The sequence below is a fragment of the Prionailurus viverrinus genome, chromosome B4 (assembly GCF_022837055.1).
Source record: "Prionailurus viverrinus isolate Anna chromosome B4, UM_Priviv_1.0, whole genome shotgun sequence".
Classification (NCBI taxonomy): domain Eukaryota; kingdom Metazoa; phylum Chordata; class Mammalia; order Carnivora; family Felidae; genus Prionailurus; species Prionailurus viverrinus.
The window spans coordinates 105,623,377-105,633,514 of record NC_062567.1 but is presented as its reverse complement, the minus strand read 5'-3'; the positions used below and the strand labels follow the sequence as shown (position 1 = coordinate 105,633,514).

The following is a 10,138-nucleotide window of genomic DNA, read 5'->3' as shown; positions in this document are numbered from 1 at the left end:
GTGAGTTGGGCCTCTGTCCTGATAGCTCAGAGCCTGGAGCCTGCTTTGGATTCTGTGTGTGTGTGTGTGTGTGTGTGTGTGTGTCTTTCTGCCCCTCCCCTGCTCATGCTCTGTCTCTCTCTCTCAAAAATGAATAAACTTTAAAAAATAAAATAAAAGATGGGTATATTTTCTTAAAATTATCCATTCTTCCAGTAATAGAAGAGAAAGTCATTGAATTGAGGGATTAGCTGTTGTAATGTTTTCTAAATTTATAACAATTGGAATTTATATATAATATTTATGTTCAATTAGAAAAAATACATAACAAATTTAAAATAAAATAACGTCATATAAAATGCATATGTGTTTATATACATGTAGAAATATAACATATAAAATATGGAGAACTGGAGAGCAATTATGATAGTAACTATTGTGGGGAAAATGATTTTTTTGAGCTCTGTGAAATCTTGTCTAAATCAATGCATATAAAACTTATAGAAACATTTAAGATCACTTTTGGTTGCTGTTGTTGGGGGTGAGGAGGATTCAAAGAAAGCGTATGCCTGCTTCTTTGCCAAGGTCCAGAGATCCGCTAGCTTGAAGTGTGAGCCAGAGGGAACCCACAGTCGTTAGACTTCCTTTCCCCGGCTCCCTCCCCTAGCCTGGGAAGCCAAGCTGGCGTTGGTGGGAGGAGGGGAAGTGATGGGGCCGGACCAGGGTCAGCAGGAAAGGAGTTGGTGGGGGGCCCGAAATCCTAGCGTCGACGTCCTTGGGGAAATTATGCGGGCCCTGGCCCCTGGACGGCGCTTTCCCACGGCGGCGTGGCGGGAGCAAGGGAGTTCGGTGGTCACTGCACCTTGGCCTCCCGCACCCGCATCTAGTCGCCCAGCTCTGCCAGGTTGCGCGGGTCGTGGGTTCGATTTCGAGTGGGAACAGGTGATGCTTCCTCTCACCGCTAGACCTTCACTGCGCGCTTCAAGTTCCACGAAATCCTCCAAGTTCACTACTTGAGAGGCAGGAGCACACAGTTGGCTGGCTCTTCCTTCAAACTCACACAGCCCCCAAATCTCAGTAATGTTAAAGATGCGGCAGGGGTCGGTGTAAACACCCCAAATCCCGTCTGGTTCTGACTGCCCGTGCTGTGATCAGCCCTGGAGCGCTTTGGTCTTTTAGGTCCTTCAACTTTCGGAAAATGAACTTGAAAAGTGTGGATGCGTGGGGTTGGGGGAAACTCTTAGAATCTTGAACTCGGGGGCTCCTCTGAGTCCACCTTGATCCAATCTCCGGCTTCGCTCCTCCTCCACGCATTTTAGAGCCCTGAACCCCCTCCCCCCCCTCCTCTGGGCAGGGGAATTTTGTGTCGAATCGGTAGACAGAAAGTTCTTGGCCCCCACTCTTGCTTGCTACGATCAGATTACTTTTCACAGACTGGAGCTGGTTGGGAGGTGGGGGTATTTACTTTTAATCCTTTTATATGTGTTCAGTTCACCTTGTGTGGTTGGGTGTGGAAAGCGGGGGAGGGGGGTTTCCCAAGGGAGTGAAATTCCCATTCCATGGGTATTACCATGCCCGTGGGGTTGGCAGTTCTTAAAGTTTAACAAGTCTGCAAATAACTACAGAACACAATAGAGCCCCCCTCCCTTCCTCTCTCTCTCTCTCTCTCTCCTCTCTCTCTTTTCCTGCTTCCAAACGCCTTCTTCGAGGCTGAAGCTGGGCAGGTCTCCAAAGGTGCAGCAGCCACAACAATCCAGCAGTTCAAAGTCAGGCAGCAATTGCACAACTACCAGCAACTCTCTGAGCCTGCTGCTAATGAGCTGAAAGCCAGGACCGTCTGAGGAGGTGAAGAGGAAGCTTCCAGCCCTCCTCCCTCCAATTCGAAATCCAGATATCTCCACCCCCCACCCCAGATAACTCTGAGATACGGTCCTTGCTATTCCCTTGCATGGGGGACCATGGCTCCCTTTGGAAGAAATTTGCTGAAGACTCGGCATAAAAACAGGTAAAGTTCAGCGTGTGTGTCCTCGGGGGCTTCTGTGTGAAAGTGTTATGTTTTGTTGCAATTAGATTATGATGAAAACTGTTAGGGGGGAAAGCTCTAGGGAATAAGGTTTTGTATTTATACTCAACTGGTGAGGTTATTATTCCAGTAACGGGGATCTCAGTGGCCTCAAGGATCACTGAAAAACAAAAAACAAAAAACAAAAAACAAAAAACAAAAAAACATATATATTCTTTTTGTTCCCCCTTTGACCAGTCCTGGTTCCACAACTAGCATCATCAGAATCTCTCTTTGTGTTGCGGGGCATATTTGAGAGTAGTGGGAAGGCACGTTTCATTTTGGTTCAGAGTTTTAGCATATTATAGGAAGGGTTAAATTTTTGATGAAGATAGAACTAGAATTTATTGGCCACTAATTAGAAGGAAAAACACAGCTGTAGATACAATCCGGAAACAATGCTTTGGCTCCCCTTTGAGTGGGGCATTCCTGAAACCTGGAAAGTTCCCAAAGTGAAAATACTTTGTAGAGAAACTTTTTGTGAACTGATTCTTTCAAGTATCTTTGGGAACTTTAGGTGGTTGTAGGCACCAAAGGAGGATTCAGTCAGCTGTCCTCCTTTGTCTCCATTATTAGAATTTTACTTTGGTTTGATTTTTTTTGCTATTTCAAGCCTGCAATGCCCATAGTGTAAATGTGTAAAAAAATGTATTTCTCTCTTTGTTTTTCTCTGTGTCTCTGTCTCTGTCTCTGTCTCTCTCTCTCTCTCTCTCTCTCTCTCTCTCACACACACACACACACAGATTTTCATTGAGTTAGTATGTGTGTTTCAGCCCTATTAAGTATTTTATTAACACTTCAAATGTTACATTTTTATGCCAAAACAATTTGAGGATCATTTTAGACATGGGCTTTACTCTTTTAAAATGTATTTATTTTGGAATAAAGGCTTTTCAATAACTCTTCTTTCCATCATGTGTGTTTGTACTTGTCATAATTTACTTAGGGTAAACTTAAAAGCATACAATTACATGGTAGGAAATGATACAATTATTTTAAGGTGTCTGCATGATAATATATAGTGATACAGTTTTAAAGTAAAGCTCCATACTTTGAGCTTAAATATCTACCTGTTTTTATTCCAAATGTATCCATGATTTAGTTAAGTTTTCTGAAGAAACTAAAGCAACAATAATTAGTACTACAAAACTTTCTAAACCAGTTTTATTTGCTAATGATTTGGTAATGTGTCACAAATATGGCATTTCTGGTAATTAGTGAAACTGTAGGTTACAACAAAGAAATATGTCTGATTATTTAAAAATATATATTAGTAATGGCTATGAAAAATAAGTTTGTATTTTCCTACTGTCAATGCATTAAAAAATATACCAGAAGGCTTCTCTTGCCAACAGAAAGTCTTCCTGCTTTTTAAGTGATTATTTAGTAGCACTGTTTGTGAAGTATGTTTGTTTAAATGCGATCAAAATATATAAAAAATCACTTGGGGAAAAGTTCGTGGTTTTATAAAACAAGTTGTGTTTTTGGCATGCTTTCTGAATACTAACTACCTGTGTAGTTCAGGGTTGTTGCATGTGTGTGCTTTTGTTTTTGATTTTGATTACTATTAATTCTAGAATTCTGTCAATGGTAAGCCAAATAACAGTTCAATATCACCTTGTGTGCACCCCTGAGAGTTTGCCCAGGGAAGTGCGTCCACTTTCGCTATCTCAATTTTGCCACTGTACCCTCTACCATTAAACTAGCTTTCATTCAGGGAGGTGTGTATAACAGTTTTTAATATGATATTTTCTATACAAAATTGTGAGAAAAATGGAGAATAAAAATGAGGAGTTTAATAGTATTTCAGGTTTCTCTGAGGAAATGGAATGGTGTTCCCAGTGGTGATGCTTTATTGTGAATGTGTTTTGATGAAAGCGGTAATAGGATATGTGTAAGTTGCTCTAATAATTGAGTGTTTCCTGTTACGAATTTGTATTTTTCCAAGCCTTAAGAGAAATTTAAGCCACAGCAGTGGTCAGAAAGATAAAATATGGATATCTCAAACTAAGCAGCACATAAACCATGTGGTGTTTTGAGATAGAATAAATATATATATTTTTTCAGTGTCCAGTATTGCTATAGATGAGATATTTTTATGTGTTTTTTTGTTCTGTTTTTTTTTAACCTTTTCAAAGGTGAAACTACAGGTGAAACTTAGTTACATGATTAAGTCTATCATTTTGTTTACTGCATTCCATAATGGCTTAAATAATCTTACTTGGACATATAGGAACTAAATATCTTTCCTTATATGACAGGTGACTCATCCTTTGATAGCAAATGTGATTGGTGATAAAACATTCATCTGATAAGCCATTCCTCAAATATATAGTATAGAATTCCTTGTAGAATGCAGAGGAAGAATTCCAGTGTTTGTGTATCTCCTGATACATAATTTCTACAAGTAAATTTCTACAAGTAAAATTTCTACAATTTGACCATAAATGCATCTTTGTCAGCAGGGAAAAAATACAGATTACTAGAAGAAATGTCAGGAATTTGAGATCATGAAATTTTGGCAAAGTTTTGTATCGAACTTTTCCGGATCTGTTCTCTTTCTGTCTTTTCAAAGCATGAGGCAGAAAATCTTATAGAAAATATAAACTGTAAAGCTTAGAGAGGGCAGTGCCATATCTGTGTAATCACCATTGTGTGTTGTGCGTAGGACAGTGCCTGGCATATTATGGATCTGTAATACAGTTATTTATATAATTTTATAAATTACCTTATAAAAACCTTGTTACTATTTTATTCTGTGCTCATCATCTGAGGTCAGCAGGTATTGTATAAAAGTGAATACTTCATAAAGGGTAAAAGCTAAAACCCAAATAAATACACAAATAATTTTATAGATTTGGACACCAAGTTAATCCTACCCCACCAGATAATCTTTTCTAAATTTTAAGAAGCATTTAAATTTTTTAAAAAATGAGGTAACAGTCTCTTGGGAATTTGAGAATAATGTATGATCACAAATGATTATATTTTGACACACAAAAATGGAGCCAGCAGAAAATCTTGATGTTCATAATCAGAATTAAGCTTTTAAATTTTCAAATTGTAGTAACAATGCCACAAATGTTTCATCAGAAGGAAGAAATAAGTTTTGCGGTTAGGATAAAAGTTGCTGGCAAGATGGATGTTTTCTCTGAAATTAGAAGTATGGTTATTTGTGAATTCAGCAGAATGGAAAGCTATCATGTACTATTTTGTCTAACCTCAAATAAACACTTAAAATGTTCCTGAAATTGGATTAAGAAATGCCAGCTATTTGAGCATGTGCATCTTTTTAGTTCCCAGGAGTTTCTGAAAGAGATTTCCCCTGATGATACCTGGTAACTTAAGTAGTTCTTAGTTGGCAACAGACAGCCCATTAGGAACAATGACTGGAATGCTTTATCCCTGGCAAAAATATACCGAGAGCAGGGAAGGCAGTGAAATTGAGCTCTAGGTTAAATCTTGAATCGTTGCTCAAACAACTATCAGCCAACTTAAAAATCCTCTACATAAGATCTTGTATTATGTACTGTATCAGTTCATGAAACATGTCAAGGTGAAATGTTCTTAAATGGACTTTTTGAGAAAAATGTTTAAAATTATAGCTGGTTAACATTTTGATTTAAAGAACATCTTTATTAGCTGGACCACATTACAGAAAGTTTTGCTGTTATTTGATTGGTATGCAGTTCCAGGAGATCTGATAATAGTTCTAAAAATTCACAAAAGTGTGTCTCTCTTGTTTTCATTTTAGTTCTGAAAATAGAATAAAGTTGAGGAGGGGCATATATTTACCTCTTCCGGGTGTATGCGGATACCAGTCTTTGATAGGGAATTTCTTTGTCTCTAGCATATTGGGTTTCTGAAACAAGGCAATATGTTATCTGTACTGTTCAACATGCTTCTGTGCTCTAATATTCTTTAATGTATGTTTTCTTAGGAGTTTTTAAAGACGTGTTTTTGGCAAAAGACACACAACACATATAACATTTCCTTTTTTAAAAAAATAGGTTGTGATTGTCATTCCTGTGTAACCTGTTATAATAATACACTTTCTAGACAACATTTGCATATTTGTTTATTATCATTTAAGAAAAATTATTAATGTGAATGGTCACCCAAGGGCAAAGTAATTACTTCCTGTAGATAGAATAGAATCTTGGGTACATGTTCAGCAGTGATAAGCAACATATTTTAAAAATAAGAATGATCAATGAGGATAAAATATGCTGACAAACAAGGGAAATTATCCTCAATGGTTTATATCTGCAGGCTAGAATGCCCTCTGTTTTTATGAATAAAGTGACTTAAGAGATCTATAAAAAATTCTTGTTGAGTATACTCAGTAAGAACAGGGACCTAGATAATCAGTGAATAGGTTCTCAAATATCTGTTGATTGAATAAATGAATTCAACATATACTCTTCAAATACAGCTGGTCCCCATACAGTACTTGGATCAGAGTACATCAGTACATTTTCACTGAGTGGACGCATAGATAACTTAAAGAATGAATCCTTAAATTCAAGGTTGCCCTCTCATTATACCTGCTCCTAGGCTCAGCTCGTCTCTTTCAAATGGTGAATGGCCCTATTTGACAAATAGACTTTACCAGGCTTCTGATAGAAAACAAACCAAGTGGCAGGGTAACTCATTCTTCTCAAGAAAAGCTCTTATTTCCCTTCATGTTCCTTGAGTGCAACCGTGTATGTATATGGGTGAGGTTTGGCAGATGATGGTGAATGGCTATTATAGATATCACTGCAAAGTGTGGAACATTGCCTCCTCTTCTTGAGATAACAGGAAAATATGATTGGGAACTATTTGTTTTCTTACATGATATGAGGATTTATTCTCTTTGTATGAGAAAATTGTAGTTCATGAGACAAACGGAAAATTCTAGAACTAGGCAGAAAAATAAGAATTCCAGCAGGGGCACCTGAGTGGCCCAGTTGGTTAAATATCTGACTCTTGATTTGGACTCAGGTCATGATTTCTCGGTATCATGAGATCAAGCCCGAATCAGGCTCCTAGAACCTGCTTGGGATTTTCTCTCCCTGAATCTCTGCCCTTCCTCCTGCTTGTGCTTTCTCAAAAGAAAGAAAGAAAGAAAGGAGGGAGGAAGGGAAGGAAGGAAGAAGGGAAGGGAGGGAAGGAATAAGGAAGAAAGGAGGGAAGGGAGGGAAGAAGGGAGGAAGGAGGGAAGGGAGGGAAGAAGGAAGGAAGGAGGGAAGGAAGGAAGGGAGGGAGGGAAAAAGGGAAGAAAGGAAGGAGGGAAGGAAGGATTCCAGTAGGCATTGGGTTATATCTCCCATTTGCCATTACTAATTGTGTGCCTTAGGGCAAATATTTAATCTTTTCAATGCAAGAACAACAATAATGATAGCATGCAAAGGAAAATCCAAGTTTGACAATTGGAGGAGGATTGCTCTTTAATAGAATAAATTATGAGTAAAAGTATTACTAAGATCATTCTGGGGAAAACAGCTATGCAAATGAGGCAGCACTTATGTTTAAGCTTCATTAGCTGGCTTCAGGGTAAATCCACCTTTGCTAGCTCTTCTTATAACACTATGTGCCACTGTTCTGAGTGGTTTACATAATACTTAAAATAATGCTGTGAAGAAGGTACTATTATTTTTCCTATTTTCCATTCGAGGCAATTAAGACACAGAGCAGTGCAACAAATAATAAGTAGCAGAAACAGGATTCGAATCCATGCACCTAACCATTATTCTGTATGGCCCATTTAGGACTTAGTTTTCTCATCTCTAAAATAGTGTTAATTCATAGACAAATGGAATAGAATAGAGACTCCAGAATTGGACCCACAAAAGTATGGCCAACTAATCTTTGACAAAGCAGGAAAGAATATCCAATGGAAAAAAGACAGTATCTTTAACAAATGGTACTGGAGAACTGGATAGCAACGTGCATAAGAATGAAACTAGACCATTTTCTTACACCATTCATAAAAATAAACGCAAAATGGACAAAGGACCTGAATATGAGACAGGAAACCATCGAAACCCTAGAGGAGAAAGTAGGAAAAAAACCTCTCTGACCTCAGCCGCAGCATTTTCTTACTTGACACATCTCTAAAGGCAAGGGAATTAAGAGCAAAAATGAACTATTGGGACCTCATGAAGATAAAAAGCTTCTGCACTGCAAAGAAAACAATCAACAAAACTAAAAGGCAACTGACGGAATGGGAGAAGATTTTTGCAAATGACATATCAGACAAAGGGCTAGTATCCAAAAACTATAAAGAACTCACCAAACTCCACACCTGAAAAACAAATAATCCAGTGAAGAAATGGGCAGAAAACATGAATAGACACTTCTCTAAAGAAGACATCCAGATGGCCAACAGGCACATGAAAAGATGCTCAACGTCGCTCCTCATCAGGGAAATACAAATGAAAACCACACTGAGATACCACCTCACGCCAGAGTGTCCAAAATGAACAAATCAGGAGACTATAGATGCTGGAGAGGATGTGGAGAAACGGGAACCCTCTTGCACTGTTGGTGGGAATGCAAACTGGTATAGCCAGTCTGGAAAACAGTGTGGAGGTTCCTCAAAAAATTAAAAATAGACCTACCCTATGACCCAGCAATAGGACTGCTAGGAATTTACCCAAGGGATACAGGAGTGCTGATGCGGAGGGGCACTTGTACCCCAATGTTTATAGCAGCACTCTCAACAATAGCCAAATTATGGAAAGAGCCTAAATGTCCACCAACTGATGAATGGATAAAGAAATTGTGGTTTAGGGGTGCCTGGGTGGCGCAGTCGGTTAAGCATCCGACTTCAGCCAGGTCACGATCTCGCGGTCTGTGAGTTCGAGCCCCGCGTCAGGCTCTGGGCTGATGGCTCAGAGCCTGGAGCCTGTTTCCGATTCTGTGTCTCCCTCTCTCTCTGCCCCTCCCCCATTCATGCTCTGTCTCTCTCTGTCCCAAAAATAAAGAAATTGTGGTTTATATACACAATGGAATACTACATGGCAATGAGAAAGAATGAAATATGGCCTTTTGTACCAACGTGGATGGAACTGGAGAGTGTGATGCTAAGTGAAATAAGTCAGGCAGAGAAAGACAGATACCATATGTTTTCACTCTTATGTGGATCCTGAGAAACTTAACAGAAGACCATGGGGGAGGGGAAGGAAAAAAAAAGTTAGGGGAGGGACCCAAACCATAAGAGACTCTTAAAAGCTGAGAATAAACTGAATGTTGATGGGGAGTAGGAGGGAGGAAAGGGTGGGTGATGGGCACTGAAGAGGACACCTGTTGGGATGAGCACTGGGTGTTGTATGGAAACCAGTTTGACAATAAATTTCATATTAAAAAAAAAAAAGAAAAGCTAGATCTGAAAAGTGAAAAAGTAATCAATCTGAATTGAAAACAATTGAAAAATAAAATGAAAATTTAAAAATAAATAAATAAATAAATAAAATAGTGTTAATCCTAAACCACCTAGTGTGAAACTAAATCTGATTATATTTAAAAGACAGCACAGTACTAAGATAGTAATGAAATCTCAGTAAATATTCACTCCTGTTCAGGCCTGTAGGATTGAAATGCTATGAACTATATCTCTTAAGTTTTTAATATTTACACATGGTATGATATTTTGGGCCTTGAAATCTCAACTCAGAACTTCTGTATTACCACTGATGTCTTTTCCTCCTTAGATACAAATAAGTATATTATAAATTACTGAATATGATTAGAAATGAGTTTACCAAAGTTGTACAAAACTATCTTTGCCGGGGCACCTGGGTAGCTCAGTTGATGACTCAGTCAAATGTTTAGTCTGACTCTTGATCTCAGGGTCCTGAGTTTGGGCCCCATGCTGGGCATGAAACCTGCTTAAAAAAAAAAAAAACGAAAACAAAACTATTTTTAGAGCTTGATGTAATATTTGAATTTGAACAGCTTTTAGGTTCAATCCTCACACTTCTTTACAGCCAAATTGTGATACCATTAATGATTTTGCAAGGTGTAACATACCATAGTTTAAGGGATGTTTCCTTATGTGTCTTTGAGAAGTTTTCATAAAAAGAAAGGATACATAATTTAAATATTTCTATC

At 38.3% G+C, this 10,138-nt stretch overlaps 1 protein-coding gene across 1 annotated transcript in view; it reads left to right on the top strand.

The window, feature by feature from the left end:
- Positions 1–1,735: 1,735 nt before the first annotated feature.
- Positions 1,736–10,138, top strand: part of RASSF9 (Ras association domain family member 9) — a 30,649-nt gene continuing 22,246 nt past the window's right edge. Inside the window, exon 1 of the mRNA XM_047864841.1 lies at positions 1,736–1,984. Coding sequence (XP_047720797.1) covers positions 1,938–1,984 — 47 coding nt within the window. The 5' untranslated portion in view covers positions 1,736–1,937. The remainder of the gene's footprint in view (positions 1,985–10,138) is intronic.